Source organism: Sardina pilchardus, chromosome 10, assembly GCF_963854185.1.
Source record: "Sardina pilchardus chromosome 10, fSarPil1.1, whole genome shotgun sequence".
Taxonomy (NCBI): Eukaryota; Metazoa; Chordata; class Actinopteri; order Clupeiformes; family Clupeidae; genus Sardina; species Sardina pilchardus.
The window spans coordinates 23204133-23229569 of NC_085003.1; the positions used below are offsets into that span (position 1 = coordinate 23204133).

General features: G+C 43.7%; 1 protein-coding gene across 1 annotated transcript; it reads left to right on the top strand.

Annotated features, from left to right (window-relative positions):
* Window positions 1-927: 927 nt before the first annotated feature.
* Window positions 928-25178, top strand: LOC134094560 (solute carrier organic anion transporter family member 1C1-like). The gene is made up of 12 exons (XM_062548145.1): window positions 928-1000; window positions 14789-14930; window positions 17612-17758; window positions 18709-18816; window positions 19187-19435; window positions 19609-19773; window positions 20378-20573; window positions 20947-21112; window positions 22124-22314; window positions 22582-22646; window positions 23026-23143; window positions 24905-25178. Exons 2-12 carry the CDS (start codon window positions 14798-14800, stop codon window positions 25131-25133), a joined length of 1767 nt encoding a protein of 588 aa, XP_062404129.1. The 5' UTR covers window positions 928-1000; window positions 14789-14797; the 3' UTR covers window positions 25134-25178.
* Window positions 25179-25437: the final 259 nt, after the last annotated feature.

Consider the following 25437-nt stretch of genomic DNA (forward strand, 5'->3'; position numbering starts at 1 on the left):
ATGTCAGCAGACAAAGTAAAGAACAGCACTATGACAGTCAACTATCGTATGTCTTGTTTTTTGTTTCTTGTCAGTGACATACTTTTTTTTACTGGTCCTCAGAAATATCAGCTATTGATTTGCGGCTTATATTTATTATTTGTTTCTTTGATCCATGTAGTTCCAAATATGTGATGCATTGACAACTATTTTTCTAAGTTTTAACCATGGTTTGTTATGCTGACAGTAGCAGTGTTGTGTCACTAGTGATCATCGAGTACTAGATCAAGTAGTTTTGGAGTCTGGCTTCACAGTGGTTCTCAAAAGTGAGGGCAGATGGAATGTTCCTATCCCTTCAGGTGTTGATATCCAAGGTCTAACAGTTTGAGTTAGTTCAGTAATTGAAGAAATTCATGGCTAGTTTTGGTGCATGTCAAGAATGCTCTCTGTTGCAACACCTGTTACCATAGTCACCTTGCATCTAGGCCGTGGTAATATAGATAGAGAATATAGAAGAGAGAGAGTTTAGGCTATAGGTTTTAGATTTTTTGCAAGGATAGACCACTAGAATATGATTTCTGCACAGCCCTTTCCAGCAATCAATAAGCTTTCCTCCTTTATGCATGAGCCAAATCCTGTGAAAGAAATTTCTGAAGAAATCTTCACTTCTGTCCTGTTGCATTTCTTGGTGTGTGCGTGTGTGTGTGTGCGCGTGTGTGTGTGTGTGTGTGTGTGTGTGTGTGTGTGTGTGTGTGTGTGTGTGTGTATGTCTGTGTCTTTGTCTGTGTGTGCGTGTGCGTGTGCGTGTGCGTGTGCGTGTGTGTGTGCGTGTGTGTGTGTGTGTGTGTGTGTGTGTGTATTTCCTAGGTGCACCTCCGTGCCAAAGCATTTCATCAAAGAAGTAGTGTCCAAGGAAAGCGGTATCTCTCTGTGCGGGATGGACACAGCCAAGGGGAGGTGGGCTCCTGAAAGTGTCCCCTCGTCCCCCAGGGCCCGGCCATCTTGCTGTCCCAGCCTGAAGGTACGTCTGTCTGTGCAGGCTCCGCTCTGTGGCTTCCGCTCAGGTACAAACAGGTGGTCCGGATGATCCTCTCGTCTTTGACAGCAGTGGCAGACAATGAGACGGAGATGCTTTTGTGCGTCATTACGACATCTCCTTGACGTGGTCAAGAGTACGCTGTGTGCTCTAGGAACACACAGGGACAGACTCTTTGTGCCAGATTGTATAAAGCATGTCTTTCCTGTGACAGGCAGATAAAGGCTGTCTCGGTAAACTTTTTTTTAAGTAATGCTTTTTCCGGTGCAATTAAGTGTCATACGTCTTGATCATATTTTCTCATTATGTATTCACACGATTTGTTGCTTTGTCTGAAAATCTCTTGAAAGTATCTCGTCTGCTAGTAATGGCTTTATTGCAGAAGAAAAAAAAAACGCCTCTAGAGTATCAGCCTGAGCAGGAATGGAACATGAGTCACAGGAAAACCACATGGCTCGGACTCGGAGAACGCAGATACATATGATTTGTCCAGTCCAGGGCTAAAGACTGGAGCAAGCTTTTCAGGTTTATATATATTCAAGGAAAGGTTCCCTTAAAAGGTTTGAGGAAGAAATACGCATGTATAAAATCCGACGGCTGAGGTTGACTTATTGTAAGCACCAACGATCTCAAGCTCCCTGGTACACCTGTAGCACACTTGCACTGAATGGTGGACATTCTGCAGCAGTATGCATAAATCTGATTAAGACTAAGGAGGGAACATGAAGTGGACAGAAGCCAAGATTGAGTCTCATCAACCGTTTAAAAGGAATATTTGGACATTTTAGTGGGTATACTGTAAAGGCTAAATTATATCACATGAGTAAGGTAATCTACAGTCATGGCATTGAAGCCTGGAAGGAAAAGCCAAGTTTAGGCCAACATGACAGGTTGTCATGAAAAGGTGTTACTGGAGAGAGAATGCACCTGAAGAAGCAGTGGAAATAAAGAAAGGATGGATGGACAGCAAGTAGACTGTACTGCCGGCGCAGCGCAGGCAGAGGTTGCAAGATAAACTGGCTGTGCTTACCCTACAGTCACACAGGCTACTGAAACAGCGACAACTATACCAGCTTGCCGTTGAGAAGGGAGGTGATTCGCGGGTGATTGATGGCAAACGATTTCTACGTCCTAGGTGGCTGACCGATAGCTCGTACATATCCTCAGATATATTTTTTGATTACAAACCCTGGCTTTTTGGATTTTAAAGTTCATATTCCTCACTAAAAGTAGCAAAATATAAGGCAACAAACCCTGAACTTACTTGTTAGTACAGAAATACTGCCTTCGATTAGGAAGGAATGTGGGCCGTGTGTTGCTGGCAGACATGCCTCCAGCTGGACGGTTAGGTTCACTAGTAGGTGATAGCCCACGCAGGTCCAAAGAAGTTGAAGAAGTTGAGTGCTGGACAAGAGCTTGGGGGACTATACAGTCTCTTAAGGAGTGTCCAATGTTTTTCAAACATCAACGGAAGACTGTGGTGATTGTGTGAATGGTCAGTCTGACAGTCACGGTGTCATGTTCCCAAACACGTCTTTGTTGTTGTTGTTGTTGTGGTTGTTGTGGTTGCTGTTGTTGCTGATAAGTATTGTTGAATATCATTAGGATTGTTGCAGGCGTATAATTAATACCTCTCTGTCGTATTATACCTCTTAGGCTCAGTTGGTTTTGGATTAATGGAAGCTTACTTGTATGTGACATTGAGAGATTTGGCAGGAAATCACCATTGAACCTACTGTATTTGCCTGTGTTAACTGTATTTACTGTATGACCCATCAACAGTTTTACTCAATACTGTTTTGTAAGTCTAAGTGATTGTGGCAAACCATTTACAGCAGCAGACAACACGCAGAGTCTGTGGGTGTAACTGAATGGCAGTGTCTCTTATGTTGAATGGTCTCTCATTATGGAATAGGTGAAAGCTTTATTAACAGTGTGCACAGAACATCTGGCTAAAAGCCCACTGCATTCTCTCATACTGTTTGCACCATACAGCAATAACGATGCTGAGGCCAAGTCAAGTGGTCGTCTGTCTGGCCAGTGTATTTCTAAAATTATTGTTTCCTTTTGTGGGCTGCAAAACTTGACTAACACAAATTGGTATCGCCCCTCTGCACAAAACAAATAACTTGGAGGGAAAAGTCAAACCTTGGCCATTTATTATCTTGGTTTATTCAGATTAATGAACAGATTGGGCAGTGGGTAATTTGAGAGGAAACTGGGGTATTTCATATCTTTATTGTGACCATTTGTTGTCCTTAGGGACTACTAAATATTGTGCAGTATTAGTATGCAAGATAGTATTATTCTACAGTGCACTGAAGAGCACCGTCAGCTATATTTCAGTTCAGCTCATGTTCTTGTCTCAGTTCAGTAGCACACAAGTAGTATGGCAAGGTATAAAAGTACTGTAAGTATCATAAAAGATAAAAGGTAGCTAATTTAATTATTTCAATCTGCCCCAGGTTGACACAGAAATAACAGGAGCAGTCAGTCTACTGCAGGCCCTCACAATTAGTGAATTAGTAATCACTATGAATTACAGTTAGTGAACTAGTAATCACTATGAATCACGGTTAGTGAATTAGTAATTACTATGAATCACGGTTATGGAATTAGCAATCCCTATGAATCACAGTTAGTGAATCAGTAATCACTATGATTCACAGTTAGTGAATTAGTAATCAATATAAATCAGAATGAATGAATTAGTAATCTATGAATCACAGTTAGTGAATTAGTAATCTATGAATCACAATTAGCCTACTGAATTAGTGAATACACTTAGTGAATTAGTTATCTATGAATCACAATCAGTGAATTAGTAATCTATGAATCATAATCAGTGAATTAGTAATCTATGAATCACAGCGAAACCCAGCATCTGTTCTCTGAGCCCCATCAGGTCGGAGGATTGAGATTCTGTGACCTCCAACCTCATGACACACACACACACACACACACACACACACACATATAGACTAAATAGAATTTAACAGAATGATAACAATAAATTAAATAAAAACATAACAAGATGTTACTGTAAGGAGAATTATCAATGTAGATAAAGAGAACAGATTATTAATTTAGATATAAGCAGGTGATTTACTTAGATGTAAAGGTAGGTAACAGATTCATCTTTAGACCCTTTTTGAATGTCCAATGTCCATGTCCTGACAGTCCTTTATAAGAACAGAAAATATAACAGTAAGTTACAGTATTTTGATATCAATTTCCAAAAAAGAACAACAAAAACTGGCGTCTCATTCCAGTAATGTGTCAGTGCCCAGGCGGCTTCCGAACTCAGTGCTGATATTGCTTTCCCACTCACCTCCTGTCCTCTTTCCACTGTCCTGTTGAATTAAGGCTGCAGAGTCCAGGTCAGGAGAAGTTGCTTGTGGGAAGAGAACAGGAGGTTCATAGAAACAATGTTTTGTATGTGGGAAGAGAACAGGAGGGTCATAGAAACACCACATGAGTGTTAGAGAACAGGAGATTCCTAGAAACACCACATGAGTGTTAGAAGATGTTTCTTGTCAGGTGATAACTGAGAATCCCCCCCCCCCCCTCTTCTCAGCATAGTCACCATGAAGTTTGCCTACAAAAAGGAGCCAGTCTTTGCCCATATAAGGAGATCCGGGTGTTAATTGAAGCTAACTACCTATGGCAAGTTGCATTGTAAGTTAGCTTTGGGGTAGCAAGGATCAAATCCATCTGTGCCATCTTCACGTGCCGAAGATCATATCCACTCTAAGGCAGAAAATAAAACTGTGTAGAGCTAAACGTCTGCATTTCCGATTTCTTAGTCGCCGCGAGAGTTTAACAGGTGTGATAATTCAAAATCCCCACATTATTTTTTCAAAGAAATAAACTCAAGATACCGGATATCCTTATTTGGGCAAAGATGGCAGCTTTTTTGTAAGCGAACTTCAGAAGTCTATGGCATCTGTGCTGAGAAAAATCAGCTTGACCAGCTTATGATAATCAAGCTGCACGGTCAAGGTATATTTTTGCAGGATTTTTGATGGTTTTGCTGATTTCGCTGATTTGACCGGCTTGATGGTACACCAGCTTAAGGTATGGTTTTTTTGCAGGATTTTTAATGATTTTGCTGATTTGACCAGCATGTGCTGATCATATTATCTGATTTTGCTGGTTCCACGTAGCTGGTTTTGCTGGTCATCCCAGAATGATGGGCTTGAGAAGATGGTCATACTATCATGACCTGGTTGATAGCCAGCTAGACCAGCAAAGACCAACAAGAGCTGGGATGAAACCATCAAAGACCAGCTTAAAACCACTAAAATCAGCTACCAGCATAATCTGGTATCAAGCTGTTTTTTTTCTGCAGGGATGGAGGGCTGGTAGCTGGCAGGGGGAAACCAAACATGGCAATGGAACCGGGAAGGATTACTGCAGACCTCCAGAAAGCCAAAAAGCAACATGACAAAGTAGACGTCAAGAAAGTTGGAGAAAACAAAGTATCAGCGCATGTAGATGGTTATGGTTATGCTATTAGCAGATGCCTTTGTCCAAAGCGACATTCAAATAATAATAATTTAAACAAATACAATAATTACATTTAACAGTGAACAATTTCAAAATGGTGGTCAATCTACAGTAGGGAGAATAGCAATATAAACAATAAACAATCAATTCAAGCAATAATATAATACAAATAAACAATGAACATATAGAAGAATAGCAAATAAACAATAAGTAATTCAGTCAATCATATAATAACAATAACACGGTAAGGCTACATTAAGGAGAATATCGATAATAAAACAATAATGTCAATTCAATCAATGGCCTAATGAAACAAACAAAAAAGATAGTATTAAGCTAATGTAAACTATGTCCACAATTGGCTAATTGACATCCATTTGACATAAACATAGGCCATATCCATTTGACATAAACCCATAAAACACTTTCTCAGTTCATAAACTCTTTCTGCCCTTCTTACACCAAGTAAAGACAGCACCATGCCGTCCTTCCTCAGTCAGGCCTCAGGTCCTTTCACTGCATTCATAATTCAGTCAAACCACTGCAAACCTACAGCAGCCTAGATGGGTCATAGCATAGTGGGGGGCCTAGATGGAGACCTAACAATGATAACAACATCAAATGAGTCTCAGGGAAGCCTTAGCAGGACATACAGTATACTGTACATCCTTCTCCCATTGCAACAGAGCTGCTACTCTGCTACGTCCATTTTTACCCACTGAAACATGAGAGATATGGAGAGAGCAATAGAGCTTTCGCATAGTATGTGGTGCTTGGCAATTACTCTAACACGTTGAAGACGCTCACAAATCCCTTCGCCCAGGCGTTTGCATGTACATGGCTGTTGATGTCAGATGCTGCCAGGTTAGATACTAGATCACATAGCCAAACTGACATGACATACCCAACTGGTCATACCTAGCATTTTGGGACACGCAGCAGAAGTTTCTTCACCACATTGTGTGTGTGTGTGTGTGTGTTTGTGTGTGTGTGTGTGTGTGTGTGTGTGTGTGTGTGTGTGTGTGTGTGTGTGTGTGTGTGTGTGTGTGTGTGTGTGTGTGTGTGTGTGTGTGTGTGTGTGTGTGTGTGTGTGTGTGTGTGTGTGTGTGTGATACCACCATATTCCTGTGGAGAGAGGTGGAGAATGTGGGGGATGTTCTGCATTAGTAAACGGCAGCGGCCATCAAGCACTTTCATGTTCAAAGTCATCTGACTGGCCTGGAGGATTGAGACCCAGGAGGACACTGAACCGTCTCTCTCTCTCTCTCTCTCTCTCTCTCTCTCTCTCTCTCCTTCTTTCTCTCTTTCTCTCCTTCTCTCTCCCTCTATCGCTCATCCAGAAAGTCACTGCCTGCCAACTTTTGTGTAAACTCTTTCCTTTTAGAATTTTTGGATTTGTATATGTATGCGTGTGTGTGTGCGTGTCTGTGTGTGTGTTAGAGAGAGAGAAAACAGAGAGAGAGAGAGAGACTTGAGAATTGAACATTGAATTTGAGAGAGAGTGTGTGCCTGTGTGTATGTGTATCAAAACGGTACCTAGGGCAAAGTCTTGGGTAGCTTGATGCATGGAAACCCTTTTAGTCACAGAGTGAATCGAAAGCTAAACTAGAAGAATGAGGAAAGTGGGACAGGAGCAGTTTGCAGTTGAGGGAAATGTCTTGAAGGTACCATCAGACCATATGGCGGCATGGCACATATGGGGCGAATCCACCTGTGTTAGAGCAATAGAGGAGTCATGTGAGTCTCAAGGACTGACCTTGTGAATGTTTTGAAGTGGTGATAGTTTATTGCAGGGGACAAAATTCATGCAGGGGATCTCATTCATGAAATATTTTTTTTTTTTAAAGTATATTTTTTGGGCTTTTTTATGCCTTTAATGTGACAGGACAGTGTAGAGTGACAGGAAGCGAGTGGGAGAGAGAGTAGGGGTGGGATCCGGAAAGGACCACGGGGCGGGAATCGAACCCGGGTCGCCGGCGTGCGGTGCAGGTGCCCCAGCCAGTCGCGCCACGACTGGGGCCTATGAAATATTTTACATTTTTGTCATTGTTTGATTGAGTATATTCTTTTGTCTCTCTGTTTTCCCATCATCATTATACAAAACTGAGAATAGTCTTCTAAAAGTCTTTTTTTTGTCCCTCTGAAAATGAATATGTACGCAGTCTTTTACCTTTGCCTGTTTAGCTATTTTTATTGTTTAACTTTTTTTTTGTGATGTTTTTTTTTTGCTTGAAATCAAATGTTTATGTTGATTTCAAGCAGCATGTTCAAGATTCACCACATATAGCTGTTTGGCCCGAGTCCAGGTGTAAAGCTCTATACAGCACTGACACTTCAAATATATAATGTCACGGAAAAGCTTTCCCAGCAGCCATGTTGATTATCATGCAGCAAATGTTTGCCTCTGCATTAAGTATGTTGACATAGTCGTGCCGTGCTGAGAGTGGGTTTATGCTGACAGTCGAGTTTAGCTTTTGATGACATGAACATGTTGTGGAATCATGAAAAATGCGGCTCTACTTTACTCTAATTTTTAATGAGAATAAAGAATGAACCTTGGCCCAGTTAAAGCTCAGCATATTTACTCCAAGATGATTGGGGGCGCTGTGACCACCCAATACTGTAGGTGCCTCTCATGTAAAGTTTATACGTCCTCCCTCGCTCCTCGGGCCTCGATCCTCACTGATTTACATAAAGAATGATGGGGCGGCAACAACGATAGTCTATCCCTTCGTCTATCTTTCTTTATGTAGATCAGTGAGGATCGAGGCCCGAGGAGCGGGGGAGGACGTATACACTTTACATGAGAGGCACCTAATGATTAAGGCAACTTATGGGGAGCCCGGAGACCACAAACAGCAAATGATTTGCAGAGAAGAGATTTCTGTTAACCTCAAGGTATAGTGCCATTTAAAAAGCAGCACACTCTATGAGGTAGGGAGTGGTTGAAATACATTTTAAAGTGGATTATAAAAGAAATGTGTTTGGTCTCAGGTAAGCACAGCAAGCCAAGTATACATTTATTTTCATGCACAGTCTCTGGACTTTGACCATGAATAAACACGTCTTTTACATGTTGGGACTGCCCAGAGAAAGGACCAACATTGAGTTCAGAAAGGGTTTGTTTGTTTGTTTGCCCCCTCCCTTGCTGGATTAAACAGCAGTAAACAAGCTGCTTAGAGTAGACTAAGGCTAATTCAAAAATCGTGGATTTATGAGTCGGTCTTACTGGCCCAAGTGCAATCTCCATTTTGCTTGAGGACAACACATAACTGAGTAGCCTATTATTAAGCAATGCAAAGTTGGCGCAAAGTGTTATGCACTAAAGCTCCTGGTCAAGTTCATTCTAAGGTGAATTGAAGGAAATTCAGAGATTGCTACTCTGTACAGGCTATTCAGGAGATATCTAGGAGGAAATCAGTGTTCAGGTCAGTGTGCTTTATTGGCATGACTGTGCAGTGTACAGTTTTGGCAACGCATTACAAATAGTAAAATAAGTAATATCAGTAGTGGTAGTGTTAATAATAGTAATGACTTGATTATTATGATGATGATGATGATGATGAAGATAAATAATGAAAGGGAAAAATGAAACGAAGCTAAAGTATAAAAAAGAAATAATATCCCAAAGAATTAAATAAAAGGATGACAGGCAAATACAAACAACTTTTTTTCTTTTTTTTCTGAAGAGTCGGGTGGCCTCACTGGTTTGAGGTTGAATCTCTTCTTTTGAGGCAAGCTGATACATATTTTGCCGCTACTAGTGCAGTTTATCCTGAAATGTATTTTAGTTTTCCCTGTTCGTTCTGTGAAGAAATAAGGAAAAAAGCATGACTTGCTTTTGTATTGAATTCATATTCACACTATCAGAGGTCTGTATCATGACTCAACTCAGTGAGTATGCAGCTCTGTTTCAACAGAAATGGGCAGTATGAGCATGATGAGTATGGATATAGTTTGTGTTCTTTATCAAGCTGTTGCTGGAGGGGTTTACTGTTATGAATGGAAAACCATGCTAGAGTTGAAGGGCCTCTTCCAGTGTTGGGAATGTTCTCGTTATCATGCCACATCATGTCACAAAAACACCTGCTGATCTTTAGCAGTCTCTTGTGTGTCCTGCATGGAAAATTCATTCAACCTTTATTTATTCTCGGAGAGTCATTGAGGGTAGCCCTCATTTTCAATGAAGCCGAGATTACAGAAACAATGCATGGAACAAGAGATGTTCAAATAAGATAATAATAAGAAAATATACATTAATGAATGCATGAGTTGCCCCTGGTGTTGACTTGTCTTGCTGGTCAGCTGGACTAACCATCATCTTTGCCTTGCCTTGGCCTGTGGCTCCTTAAGGGGCTACTCGAATCAGTCGGCAGCTGGAGCCTGGAGAGGTCTCTCCTCAGCAGTCGGCTAGATACTGCGGGGGGTAATGGTGTTGGTGGTGGTGTGTGTGTGTGTGTGTGTGTGTGTGTGTGTGTGTGTGTGTGTGTGTGTGTGTGTGTGTGTGTGCGTGCGTGTGTGTGTGTGGGCGGGGTGTAATTATGCGCTTGACATTCACGAATCCCCAGTGTCAGGAGACTCATCACAACACCTCCAGGCCAAAACAACACAGCCTCCGGTTTAGACTGCTCTGCTTCCGCGCCTGCTCTCCATCTCCCCATGTGTGATGATCAACATGGAATAGAGCCGTTCGCTGTGTCCTATGCTTAGGATCGCTATGATCAGCGGATCCAATGCCATTGCATAACATTGAATCACAATGAATTCATAGCTCCAAAGATAATATCCACACTGCCAAAAGGCTTGGCGGGGGGTGGGGAGGGGGGGAAGGGGTGGGTTGGTACAGTTTGGGAATAGTTTGTCTATGTAAGACAGCTGGCATTGTTTTTATTTTGCATCCCATTATAAATGTAGCATATCACATATCACATCATAGCAGGCCAGGCTGTGTGTGCACCGAGTATTGATCTGCAGGGTAACTGACGGGCTGAGACTCCAGAGTTCCAGGGGCATACCTCCATAAAAGTCTCTGGGCTCCATCGCCTGCGGCTAGATCGGCTGGGGGGGGGAGGGGGGATGGAGTGAGGTGGAGAGGGGAGGTGTAGGGTGGGGAGAGGTGGAAAGAGGAGGGGAGGGGGTTGTGTTGTGTGGGGTGGTGTGGTGTGGAGAGAGGAGGGGAGGGAGTTGTGTTGGGTGGGGTGGGGTGGTGTGGAGAGAGGAGGGGAGGGGGTCGTGTTGGGTGGGGTGGTGTGGAGAGAGGAGGGGAGGGGGTCGTGTTGGGTGGGGTGGTGTGGAGAGAGGAGGGGAGGGGGTCGTGTTGGGTGGGGTGGTGTGGTGTGGTGTGGAGAGAGGAGGGGAGGGGGTCGTGTTGGGTGGGGTGGTGTGGGGAGAGGAAGACTGATCTGGACGGATGGCTCTCACTCATCGGTGCTGTGTAAGCCCGATTAGCAGCAGAGCAGGGAGCCCCTGGACTGGCAGCAAGCGGAAGTGGCACGCCAACCGTGGGAAATGACAAGAGTGTCCGCAGCGTTCCGCTGACCCACTTAAACGCCGCTGGGCCACCAAGGCTGGCACCAGTGGCAGACAAGGCTGGCATTCTTCTGCCCAAGCAGGGAAGCATCCAGACAAATGAACAGGAGCAGGAACTGGGCGCTGGTCGTATTCGTCTACACTGGGAAACAAGACGTAGTACTCAGTTTGGAATGACCTGTGACAGGCTAATAAATCATAGCATTGGTCTTTTATTCAAGGGTTTCTATAAGGAAGTAGCTCTAGATTTATTATTTCAACAGGAAATTGGATTCATGGCGTTGACCATGTTGACCATGAACAATGCATGCATGTTTACATGAAGTGTATGTGTACTTCATCATAAATTTGTAGTTGTGTGGGATTGGGAGTGATTTTAAAGAGACCCTATGCAACTTTTTCATAGTCATACAATCGCTCAGAAATCGTTGTTTTGCTTGACTGACCAGTTTCATCGAAAACAGTAATATTTCCTCCCGCCCCCAGTGTCCCTATCCGCTATTGCAACCTTGCAGTTTCTGCAGGAGACGATCGCTCCTTGTTTACATCTGGAAGTCTGAGACGTGTAAGGAACAAGAAGAACCACGCTTGCAATTTCTATATTTATATATAGCCTATATATGTATAAATATACACGCTAAAGCTGTCGGGGAAGCTCTGCAGAGAAATATGCAAGCATAAAACGAGCGAAAACGAAAAACGAAACCGAAACCAGAGATGAAATCGCCAATCCTGCATAGTTCCTCTTTAAGGTCACCACGCCACATTTCTGAGAGATGGAGTAGATCAATGTCAAACAAAATTTACAATATGTTTTGCTCAAAAGAGACCTTTATTTTGAAAAATGTGATCCTATTTATTTGAAACGAAAGGACTTGACAAAGCGGGCTAGAAGTGTGTCTGACATCATCCAGTCTCTAACAAAGCCAGCGTCAGCTTGAGCCTGATCTGAAATTGATGCTTTGAAAATAACCATGGTGACACAGCAAACGTGAGGGAGAATGAAAGAGAATACGAATCTAGGCCACCCAACCTGTTCAGGAGTCTGGCAGTCACTGTGTGCTCTCTCTCTCACACTCACACTCACACTCACACTCACACTAACACACACACACACACACACACACACACACACACACACACACAGATGCAGATCCTACTGTGCACATTCAAAGACATGAACAGAACACAGTGCAGGTGCACCCACTGACACCTCCGCTCTGTGGTTGTGAGAAAGTGTTAAATAAGCAGCCTCTCCATCACACTCAAAGTGAAATGGATGTTGACGTGGAACAGGTATTAATGATGCAAAAGTGTCGCACTGATTCCTTGGAGTGAGCTAAAAGGTTCAGCTCCCTGCGATACAGCTTTGTGTGTCTGTGTGTGTGTGTGTCTTGGCAAACTGGCACACCTAACATTAAAAGTGATGCTGGGCGTCGAAAAGTGCAGCTCCAAGAGTGATGGAAATTATTTTAATAACAGAGCAGGCGCTGAATCACGCTGCTAATCCATTTGTCTGGCATGCATTGAAGACAAGAGCAGTGCTTTACCCGGGCCCCCCCTCACAGGTGACAGCTCTGAATAAGACCTGCGGCTTGACTTTCATTTAGCCAGCCTTGTCCTTACAAACAGTCATATCCTGTGACTTTTCTGGGGTCTATTTGTCATGATTTAGATCTGATTAGATATTGAGTTTTACATAACACTATAAGAACAATATAGGAGTTTTGTAGAACAATCCTTGTTTTGTCAGTTTTGTACTTTAGCGCTCATGTTGATTATTTGTTAATTAGTGTTAGTGTAATATTGTCTGAAAGGGTCATGCTCGTACCAACATTACCTAGTACAACACTTACAATGTTACCTAGAGCATCACCAACAACGTTACCTAGTGCAACGCCAGCAACGTTACCTAGTGCAATATCAACAACGTTCCCTAGTGCAGTATCAACAACGTTACCTATTGCAACGCTAACAACGTTATTTAGTGCAACTCCAACAATGTTACCTGGTGCAGTATCAACAACATTACTTAGTGCAACGCCAGCAACGTTACCTAGTGCAATATTAACAACATTACTTAGTGGAACACCAACAATGTTAGTGCAGTATCAACAATGTTACCTAGTGCAACTCCAGCAACGTTACCTAGTGCAATATCAACAACGTTCCCTAGTGCTGTATCAATAACGTTACTTAGTGCAGTATCAACAACGTTATTGCAACACTAACAACGTTATTTAGTGCAACTCCAACAATGTTACCTATGCAGTATCAACAACACTACTTAGTGCAACTCCAACAACGTTACCTAGTGCAATATCAACAACGTATGCAGTATCAACAACACTACTTAGTGCAACTCCAACAACGTTACCTAGTGCAATATCAACAACGTTACATAGTGCAAGGCATTCAAGGCACGCATGAGCAATGTCAGACTCCATAGTCAGTATTGTAAGACAGTGTGGCAGCAAAATAAGTTTGAAGATATTTTAAGGTAATACAAACTAAACTACATTGTGTTCCTTTACTGTATGGCAAGGCCTGGTATCCATAAAGGGAAAAAGTATTTTTAATATCCATCTGAACACTTACATTTGTTTTAAGCTCATTCAGAGGTACCCAAGTCTTGTCTTTAATACTCATGACAGCAAAGCTGTACAGGTGGCATGAAAAAAGCATCCTCTGCAAACTGGAAAGATTTCCTTTTGACGTGCCTGCTTTTTTTTAATATAAAATCCAATTAAATATAGCAACGCTAAGCTCCATCATCGAGTGCCTTTGTGCAGCTTCTCTCTATTACACACGCTCCATCTCTCTTCTCGCTATCCTTCTCTCTCTCTCTCTCTCTCTCTCTCTCTCCATTCCCTCATCTCTCATGTCCCTCTCCTGTGTGCTACTCTCTTGGCCGCTGCGCTGACAGCGATGCCCATCTCCTTGCGCGGGTTATTTTTGTTCCCCTCAGACCCAGCCGGCCACCACAGACAGAGAGAGGCTGATGATCACCTGTTTCCAATTACCAGGCCCAAGTCACCGGCCATTTGCTACAGGGACGTGTCAGCAACAGCAGCGCAGGATTGTCTGGCCCCTAAGCCCCTCTGTGCCAATACCACATCCAGTAGAGCAGAGGAGATGAGAGGAGAGGAGAGGAGAGGAGAGGAGAGGGGAGGAAGAGAGGGAGAGAGGGGAGAGGAGAGGGGAGGGCTGGAGAGGAGAAGAGATGGGAGGAGAGGAGAAGAGAGAGATAGGACAGGAGGCTACATATTTAACCAGCCTGCCATCCATGACTCTCCATTTATTCCTTCCTTCCTTCATTCATTCATTCATTCATTCTTTCTTTCTTTCTTTCCTTCATTAATCACCTTCATTCATGAAACCTGTCTGCCTTTCTGTGGGTGTTTCTCAATTAATTTGAATTCATTTAAGCAATAAGCCCCAAGCTTACATTGATTTTAAAACAGCTCATGAGGGTTGGTGTTGTGCTAGGCACAACGCAAAGTTTTATACATGTATCTAGAACTATAGCTATACCTTAGTATTCCAATACCAAATACACTTCTTTTACATACTGCAACACACCATCTGATTAATTTCTTATGACATTTTCTCTGTGTCCACTCTCAGAAGTTGGTGGAGTTGCAGCCATCTAGTAGTGGACGCTCAGGATGACCATTTGAGTGCATATTGGTCTGGTTCTGTCCATTTGACCGGGACCCCTCTTTGTCTCCACAGATATTCCTCATGGCCTTGTCCTTTGCATACTTTGCCAAGGCGTTATCTGGAAGCTATATGAAGAGCACAATTACTCAGTTGGAAAGAAGATTTGACATTCCCAGTTATTTGATCGGCGTCATCGATGGCAGCTTTGAGATAGGTGAGTGTGCCTGTTCCGTGCACACACCACAGTGACGCAGTAGAGTCTGAGACAGGACCAGACTCATGGGTTACTAAAGGAAATCCATCTCTTACAATGAAGCAGTTCCCATAGCTAAGAAACACTGGGATGTGCCAAGGGTACAGTTACAAAGTTCTCTCTTTTGCCATTGTTCTTCTGTCATGATCAAATCCTGCCCTGCAGTTGGATGGGTACCACAGACACTGTCACATGGATCAGCTCCCCCAGAGCTTAGGGTACCCCCTGGCTCTGCAGTTTTTTGTTGTGGGATTTTGTTGTTGTTATTTATTCATGCATTTCATGATATTTATTTATTTATTTTTAAGTACCATGAAATGGTCCTTATAGCTGATGTTAAAGCTATTTAATGTTTAGGCAGCTGTATTGAAGTCTTCATGTCTTTGCACATATCAGGGTAAATTGGGGGGCAGAATATTCCTTCATATCATAAAGGGTATGTCTCTGGGTGGACTTTAAAAAAAAAAGAGTGTGGGCTGTCCTTCAACACCTAAAGGGGATTTAGGCAAACACACGTCACCAAGGCACTTTCATCAGAAGCGTTACATGTCTTAGGGAATTGGAGCGTCTCATATGACTGCACTAAGGAGAGGGCGGTGAGTGAAACAGGGTGTCAGAGATGTAGGCAGAAAGGGACATTGAGGCATTCTAGGAAAACCTAAATACCGATTGGCTTGAAGTGACAAAACATCCTTCATCGGTATTAGCAGACAAAACCACACACACACACACACACACACATAGATGCTGTTGAGTAGTTTTATGTATTTATTTAAATGCTGGATCCTTTCCCTCTATCCTTTACGTGTCTTTTGCAGGTAACCTGCTAGTGATTGCCTTTGTGAGTTACTTTGGGGCCAAGCTTCACCGCCCAAAGATCATCTCTACTGGCTGTCTCCTTATGTCACTGGGAACGTTCCTGATTGCTATGCCTCATTTTATCATTGGCCGGTAAGAATGGGCTTAATCAAAGATCCTTCATTACTGACAAGATAGAGCAACATAATGCATCTCTATGGAAGCAAAATTCGAACAGTTCCTGTCTGCTTAAGGAAAGACGTCATAGTGGGATATCGATCGGCAAGCAGTTCAGTTCAAATGTAACGGCACTTTCTAGGTCTGTCGGATTTCGCCCCCCCCTCCCCTTTGCGATAACAGAACGCGGAAATGGTTGAACGTTTGCGCCTCTCGCTCCGCTTTAACCCTCTCTGGCTTAATGTCACATTATTAAATTAGCAGCTTCTCCTCCAGGCACTAGACACAGAAATAAGTCCTGACATGCTTGCCACCCCCCCCCCCCCTTCAATATATCCCATTATAATTATTCCATAAACTGAACCACATGTTTTCATAATGTTTCTAAAAGTGTATATTATGTATGAATGTATTTAGTTTCAGATTCTTGATCTGATCATGCTGTTCTTTGTAGTCATTTGTAAGCCACAGAACACACTATGAACACAGGCATGAAAACACTATGTACATGTAAGTGTTTGGTTTGAAGCTGGTCATGACCCATATCAGTAAAGCCACAGACTATAGCAGTGCTAATCCACAATGTGGCCTTAGGGTCCAAGTTTGTTGGACTGAGAGTCAAAACAAACCCAGATGAATGCCTCCCAAATGTCTTTTAAACAGACAGGTCTTGTATTTAACCCCCACTTTTGGTCTTTGTCCACTGTTTTTCCTCATGTGGACGCAATTGGGAATACCCATTCAGCATGACGGAAGCACCCAATTGATTTTAAGCCAACAACATGCTTCAGCAGTGTCATATTCTCCATTCTCCTTATTTCATTTCTTTGGACCTTTGTTTAGCCCCTAATAGGACATGCAAAAAACCCCACAAAACATTATAATCAGCATGTGAACGTTTCTGGTGTGCACATGAAAGTTACTGGTGAGCACACAGGACTATCTGTACACCAACAAAAAATGTTGTCCTAAATTCCTGTTGCGCACATAAAAAGTTTTAGATGCACACCGGAAACTTGACAAATATATTTTTTTGCCACATATCTCAGGGACTCAGATAACAGAATGTCATTGTGTTTGTCTAAATAGGTTGAGTGTGCATCATATGGTAGCACCAATACTGTACACTCCAACCCAGTAGTAATATATACTGCATGTGTTTTGTACACAGCTACAAGTTTCAGACATCCGTAAGACCAGCCATGAATACCTCAAGTTACCGCTCAGGATACTGTCCAGCAAGCACACCTGAGCCCATTCACACAGGCAGCAGTCCCTCAGTACTGCCCTCTGTTGGTAAGAGAACGCTACTTACACAGCCACATCTTTTCCCCCTTGGAATGACATTGCCATCGGTTACTGTACTTTCCACCTGAACAATATATTTGTGGTGCAGAAGTGTAAGAAAACCTTCCATCTTCACATCAGCAAAAATACTATCTCGGAGGCCTGCACCATGAACCTCTCAGTCGCACGAATGAATTTCAGAACTAAATCGCAGGTTCTGCAGTATTTTGCACAGAACAGCACTCAGTTGATTTTTGCTGATTTGCTGTTAAGAAGACATTATCATCATAGTTGTTGTAAAAAAAATCCACAGTGGTGCTATTTCAGACACTGCCCCTGCTGATACTAGTAGTATGTTATTTTGTCCACCATACCTCCAGGCTGTGAGAGGGAGTCCAGCCTCTCCATGTGGGTGTACGTCCTCCTGGGGAACGTACTGCGGGGCATCGGCGAGACCCCCGTGCAACCACTGGGCATCTCCTACATCGACGACTACGCCCACGCTGACAACACAGCCCTCTATATCGGTACAGTGAAGGGAACAATCCCATTACTTTGAGCTTTTTCTTATTATTATTATTATTATTATTATTATTATTATTATTATGCCATTTGGCCAAGGTTCAAGGCTTAACTTGCGGTCATTTCAGGTTGTGTGCAGACTATAGAGCTCCCCAGTCCCGCCCACAGCCTAGTCCGGAAGTAAAAATCCAATACAATTTCTCCATTGACAATTGGAGAATAAGCCATAACATCGTAACCGTCCATGGTAGACTTAAAACCAGCTACGATGTGACTAAGCGATTATACCTGCTCATATAGATGTCAAAAGTTAATGGGGGCATCAACCTTGTTTTGAGAAAACAATGCTTTATTCACGATTTAACGAGAGAGTACTACACTACCCGACACCCTAACGTGTAAAACTGGTGAAAGCAGAGCCTTTGATTGGTAGAGATCGCCGTTGCCATGGCAATGCCAAACAAACTGTACTCAGCTTTTCCCGCGCCTATCGTCCAGCTTCGTCTCGCTGGAACTTCAAAACTTAAAATGGCTGCAGGGCTGATCAGGACCGATGTGTGGTCTTCCGAAAAATAACGGTTTTCTCATCTTGAAGGTTGAATTTACTCAATGGAAACGGTAGGAAGTAATCATCTTCTTTTCTCAGATTAATATGGAACCATGTTAAACTATCTTTAGGCTGCAAATGTTGGAAATGTGTGTACGTTTGCAAAGCATCCTGGGATTTGAGTTCTCTATCTCGGAATTTAAGATATGTACACAGTCTTGTACCTTTCGCTTTTTTTACATTTTCTGTTCATTTTTTCACTCGAAATTATAAGTTATATGCTTATGAGTCACATCGTAGCTGGTTAGCCTAAGGCATGGTCTAAAACTCTTTATATCCGAATTTTTCCAGAAGTCAATGGGAGAAATGAATGAGAATTTTACTTCCGGACTAGCACCTCTCTCGGAGGAGGGGCGGGACTGGGGAGCTCTATAGCCATCATTGGTCCAGTGTTTGGATACCTGCTGGGATCTCTCTGTGCTAAAATATATGTGGATGTGGGATTTGTTGACATGGGTGAGTTACAGAGCATGGGCAACCATGGCTGGTTTTGTAGAGCATGTTCTTTCAGAAGTCTTGTCTCTATCATTGGCTGTACATAATCTATTAATATTGGCATTAATGAGTTGTACTGTATGTGAGTGCGATTGCGTGCGTGCATACATGCTCAACGCTGTTTACACACACACTTGTGTGCAGAATCTTAAAGAGCATACCATACAATACACAAGCTCAAGGACGTCCTCCCTTATTCCTATCACCAAATCCACCCCCATCCTCCCACACACACACACACACACACACGCACACACTCACACACACACACACACACACACACACACACACATACACATCCACCCTGTTCACTCCCATCCTCCCCCCACAGACAGCATCACCATCACCCCAAGCGATGCGCGTTGGGTGGGTGCCTGGTGGCTGGGCTACCTGATCGCGGGGGTCATCACCCTGGCCTCGGCCGTGCCCTTCTGGTTCCTGCCCCGGGCGCTGCCGCCCCCGTCGGACCAGCACGATGACGACAGCCCCCTGGAGCAGGCCAGCTTCCTGAAGGATGTCCCCATCATCAAGCACAAGTACATGCCAGACGAGCTCGCCAACTTCCACGATATGGCCAAAGGTACGGCAGCTGCACGTGTCTGGTCGACTCACACGGTCCTGCACATTCCTTAACCGTAATGATAATCACCGGATTTGTTATGGTGTAATAATGATAGTTTTATAATCATCCATCTGCGCTTGTGCCAATGGACCAGAATAATGTCTGCTTTTTTTGTCTTTTATTTTTTTTAGAATTCCTCCCTACTTTGAAGAGCCTGCTTAGTAACCCTGTGTATTTGACGTATCTTTGTGTGACCGTCATCCAGTTCAACTCGCTGATTGGCATGGTCACGTACAAGCCCAAATACATCGAGCAGCATTACGGACAGTCGGCCTCCAAAGCCAACTTGCTGATGGGTAGGTGCCGTGGCTCTAGCGTGACCACGTTTCGCTCTCTGGCCTCGAGTTGCCACTCTGGCCTCGGGAGACGTCCATTAGCCTGTCAAAGTGAAATTGTTTTAATGCCGACTTGCATTTTTCTTTCCCCTTCTCTCATCGGTCGTCAAGGGGCTCCGGAAAAGTGAGTCGGCTGCAATTAGAGTGTGACACATGAAAAAGAATAGGGAAATGAGATGAATTAATGGCACAGGCCTGATAAAAGGTTTCATATTAAAACGAGCTGTTGACGTTGAGATGCGCTGATGAGCAATCCCTCCCCCTTTCTAGAGTGGTGTGTGTGTGTGTGTGTGTTTGGCACAGGCGTATCTATTTTGGATCCTCTGTCCTTTCAACCATCAAAAGAAATCCTCATGCCCCTTGACGTGACCACTTCAGATGAAAAATGGATGATGTTACTTTGATATGAACAGGAGAATTCCCTCTTTGATCCCACCCTGCAGCACGGACGGCCGCGTTGCCAGCGTGCAGTCCAAGCTCTGCCTGTGTTTTTGGTGGAGGCTGATCCTCCCCCTGTTCAGCATGTTAACATGCAGCCTCTGCGTCCGTGTGCTGTGTGCCGCAGGCATCATCAACATCCCCGCCGTGGCCCTGGGAATGTTCCTGGGGGGCGTCATCATGAAGAAGTTCAAGTTCGGCATCCTGGCCGCCGCCAAGTTCGCCTTCGGGACCTCGTTGCTGGGCTACTTCCTCTCGCTGTTCTTCTTCGCCATGGGCTGTGAGAACGCCAAGGTGGCGGGCATAACGCTGTCATACTCAGGGTAGGTCATGCACACGGTGGTAGCGCAGTGTCTAAAGAGCTGGACTAGCGTGCAGCAGCCAGACCAGTGGTGTACAGTACCCTTAACCCCAATGCACTTATCCCCGAGGTGCTCTGGGGCGACTGGCCCTTGTAATATAATTAACATATTGGAGTCGCTTGGCTTAGCTAAATGAATAACTAGATAAGTATGAGTTACCAGATTTGAACTGTGAGCTGTCAGGTTATATACATCAAATTCACATATCATAATTCTGTTTCTGCCATGATAGGGGGCCTTCAGATATATACGTTGACCTGAAGGACACATAAATAACAAGTCTTTTGTGTATATTTTATGCTGTTTTCTTTACACCATTGGTACCCACACAAAGTGAGGATGTCTTGTCTTACAACGAGAGGTTTCTGTTCAACAACTGCAACTCGGCGTGCATGTGCTCCGGAAAGGACTGGGACCCCGTGTGTGGAGTAGACGGCATCACGTATGTCAGCCCCTGTCTGGCCGGCTGCACAGCCTCCAACGGATCTGGGAAGGAGACGGTCAGATTTCCTTCTTCTTCTAGTAGATCGTGCAACACTGTTTATTAAATAAACTGACGCTTCAGTAGATCACAATCCTGACTCACCATAACATCAGCGTTATAGCATGGCATGTTATCGCATAGTGTGTACAAGTGTTATATCATGGCAAGGACACAAGTGTTATATCATGGCGAGGACACAAGTGTTATATCATGGCGTATACACAAGTGACACAAGTGTTGTAGCATGGTGTATACACAAGTGTTATATCATGGCGAGGACACAAGTGTTATATCATGTAGCGTGGACACAAATGTTTTATCATGGCGTGTACAAGTGTTATACATGGCGTGGACACACGTCTTGTAGCATGGCATGGACATAGCATGGCGTGGACATAGCGTGGCATATACACAGGTGTTATAGCATGGAATGTGTAGAAATATAAGTGTCATAGCATGCTTTGTCCCTTTGGTTGTGTTGGTCTATCCTATTTAAGCATTATCGCACGAGTGGGAGTGGTGTTGTTGGCCAATATCGCCACGGCTGTGGTTCGCCGCAGGCACGAAGCCGAAGGCTGAGTGCCGGAGGTAACTACAGCTGTGGCGATATTGGCCAACAACACCACGACCACGAGTGCGCTAATGCTTTTATACAACAGTTCCATTGCCAACAAAAAAAACATACCCGAGTGCATTTTTAGGAAGGATAATTATTATTTGCCATCGTTTTATTTAGCCCAGTTCCTCCGCTATGCGAAGTAGGCCTAGCTCAGAACGCTTGTGGTTGCTATGCAACTGCTAAGTCAAAGAACATGGAATGCCGTCTCTAGTTAAATCAAAGCGAAGAATCAACGTCGCGGAGTGATTATTAGCTGTGAAGAGTCACCAGTGGTGATATCGGTTAATATCACCACTGATAGAACGCGTCTCGTCCAATCAGATATTGCTAAATCGTTCGACCGGACCTAACTGTTGTATAATTGGCAATATCTCTCAGTATCCTGATGCAGTATCTCTTTGTCTACAGGTGTTTGAACACTGCAGATGCATCGGCACCGCCGGACCGGGTGCCCAGAACGGCAACCTGACAGCCATTTTGGGCCACTGCCCCCACCGTAGCAGCTGTGACAGCATCTTCCCCTACTTCCTAGGCCTGTCCGTCATCACTTCCTTCATCATTTCCCTGGGGGGAACCCCTGGCTATGTGCTGCTCATCAGGTGAGTCTGCGCGGAGACGACTGGACATGTCACCAAGGTCCATTTGTTTCCCTTTCTGACCGCTCCCATGATCATGCGATCAAGTGAATCCTATGCGTTCCCTCCCTCCCTTTAATGAGTAGAAAAGTAGAACATGCACCTTAGCGACCATGGTATGCTTGTCCCACTTTTCTCCAGCGATGATTACATAAGAGTTATGCAATGCTTATGCAATGCTTAAATAATGCTTATGGTTATTACGGTCTGTCTGTGCTCTGCTCCCGGTAGGTGCATTAAGCCGCAGCTGAAGTCTCTGGCGTTGGGGATCTACACGCTCGCCACTCGGACCCTCGGTAAGTCTCGTCAACCAGTCAATCGGTGATTGGCACCTCGAGCCATTCAAAGTGTGCCATTTCATCAGGCTTTAGAAGCATTACCTCATGCTTCGAATTGACTCTGCCCAAAGCTACACTAAATTTAACCACCGAGGTATGTACAATGCCCGTTGTAGTGGCATTGTTGCATGCCTCCATCCATGCATGCAGAATTGCATACAATCATGCATAAATAAATGCAGGGAATACACTCATGCATACATATATCATCATTGTCACTTGAGTGCATCTCCTGGCTTGGGCAGCCTCCATTCTCCCCTGTGAAGTCTCTAATGCAATGGGTTGAAATGGGGGACTTCTCCTTACCTTTGCATGTGTTGTCTTTTGACCTGTGCAGCTGGAATACCTGCCCCCATCTATTTTGGCGCCATTATTGACACCACCTGCCTGAAGTGGGGACAGAAACGATGTGGGGGCCGTGGAGCATGCCGAATATACAACACCACAGCCTACAGGTACACATGCCGAATATACAACACAATAGCCTACAGGTACACATGCCGAATATACAACACAATAGCCTACAGGTACACATGCCGAATATAAAACACAATAGCCTACAGGTACACATGCCGAATATACAACACAATAGCCTACAGGTACACATGCCGAACATACAACACAATAGCCTACAGGTACACATGCCGAATATACAACACAATAGCCTACAGGTACACATGCCGAATATGCAACACAATAGCCTACAGGTACACGTGACGAATATACAACATGACAGCCTAAAGGTACACATGCCGAATATACAACACAATAGCCTACAGGTACACTTAACACCTGTCACCGTGTGAGGGCCATCCGTTTCTCTCTCTATCTCTCTATTTCTCTCCTGAGAAAGCGTGATAGAGGCAAAAAAGAAGAGAGAGATGGAGAGCGCTAAGAAAGACAACAGGTTCATGGAGAGACTGAACAAGCTAGAGCTGGGACTGATAAGAGCTGTCCTTTTCCATCCATGTTTGTTTTGCTCTGGCATTCTAGGAACATGTGTCATGGTGTGACTGATGATAAGAGGAAAGGTTTTGCTCAGGATATTACAACACCTGAGTGTGGCTGCTGGCGCAGCATGTCAGTTATGGACATTATTTACAATAAGATTTGTAACTACTGCACTTTCAAGTCCAGGCAGTTACAGTATGTTACCAGTTCCAGCACAGTCAAAGGCTGATAAAATATGAAAATGATTCAAATAAATGTATTGTTTCACTTTTAATGCCAAAGAATGATCATGTTTTATCACATTCTAATACATTCAAAGGAGGTTCTCAAACTCCCATGACCTTTACAAGCCCCCAGACCAATCAGCATATGCTCAGCAAATCTATACATCTACACGTTTCCTATTCCACCAATGTTTTTTTTTTCTTTTTTTTTAATGAGCTTGAAAATATGGTTGTGTAGAATAACCAAGAAAGAATAACCAAGATAAGGAGGAAGCATATGCAAGAACAACATCATACTAGTGCTGAATATCATCATGGATGGATTCAGTTTCCTGTGCTGTTCTTTTGACTCGTGCATTCACAAGACATGCCAGTAGTCCCAGGCACACAGCGGCACCATTCGTTATGAAGTTGTTCGCTGGCTACACCAATATTGTGCAATGCAATCTTAATCTTTGGGTTAAATATTTATGAAAGCCTTGTGGTTTGAATTAATAAAGAACTTCCTGGAAAATCATAGCTCTGTTTGAATTCTATATGAAGCCATGACCTATGTTAGCATCTCCCATGGCATGGGCCGCAAAGGTGAAAGGCTGGATCATATGAAGTTTATACATTGTTGTTAATCTTGCATATTATATTCATGTTCTTAGAATGCTTATCATCGTAATTATATAGTTGCACATAATCATCCCAAAACATATGTTCGTTACTGTGTTTTTAAAGTTTTTTTGAAGAGACATCTTGCTCTAATTAGTGTAATGTGAGGGTATTCGCTTTCCTCTGTCTCGGCTGCATTAGGCTGCATGTTGTTATCCTCACACTAGCAATCTCATAGCAAACCATCCAACCGAACAATGAAACAATGATCTTGGCTCTGGGTCTCAGGCATAAGTCAATTCGTCCTCTCCTCTCTCACTCTCTTTGTCTCTCTCTGATGTTCTTTCTGTTTCAGGATAGTGTATCTGGGCCTGACGCTGATGTTCTTTCTGTTTCAGGATAGTGTATCTGGGCCTGACGCTGATGTTCTTTCTGTTTCAGGATAGTGTATCTGGGCCTGACGCTGGGTTTGCGGACCGTCTCCTTCTTCCTGTGCATCCTGGGCTTCGTGCTGCTGAGGCGGCACGTGCGTCGCGAGGAGCAGCAGGCAGCGCTGACCAATGGCGGCGCAGAGACCGAGTGCCTCAGGAAGGAGGAGAACCACACGCCGCACTGCGAGCAGCTCCTGCGGACACTGGACTGCAACCCTGACCGGGAGACGCGGCTGTGATGGTCAGAGGCGCCGCCACTCCTCTATGGACTCTGGAGTGCAACCTCGACCAGGAGACACGGCTGTGATGGTCAACACAGCCGCAACTCTATTATATAAATCTTTCTTTTTTTGTATGTTTGTTTGTTTGTTTGTTTGTTTTTTTGTTTCCTGGAAAAAAGCCACCCAGTGGCCATTCTGTACACACACAGAGCAAACATTTTATATATTTGTACCAGACCCATGTAGATTTATGTGAAATAAACAAACAGATGTGTTTTTAAATTCTTGAATGTATATGCTGTGTTTTTCAATGGAATTACTG

Coding starts and splice junctions, on each gene's coding strand:
- LOC134094560 (XM_062548145.1), top strand. CDS start 14,798: ATGGCCTTGTCCTTTGCATACTTTGCCAAGGCGTTATCTGGAAGCTAT. Junction 19,436..19,608: donor CTTCCACGATATGGCCAAAG/GTACGGCAGCTG, acceptor TATTTTTTTTAG/AATTCCTCCCTACTTTGAAG. Junction 21,113..22,123: donor ACGGATCTGGGAAGGAGACG/GTCAGATTTCCT, acceptor CTTTGTCTACAG/GTGTTTGAACACTGCAGATG.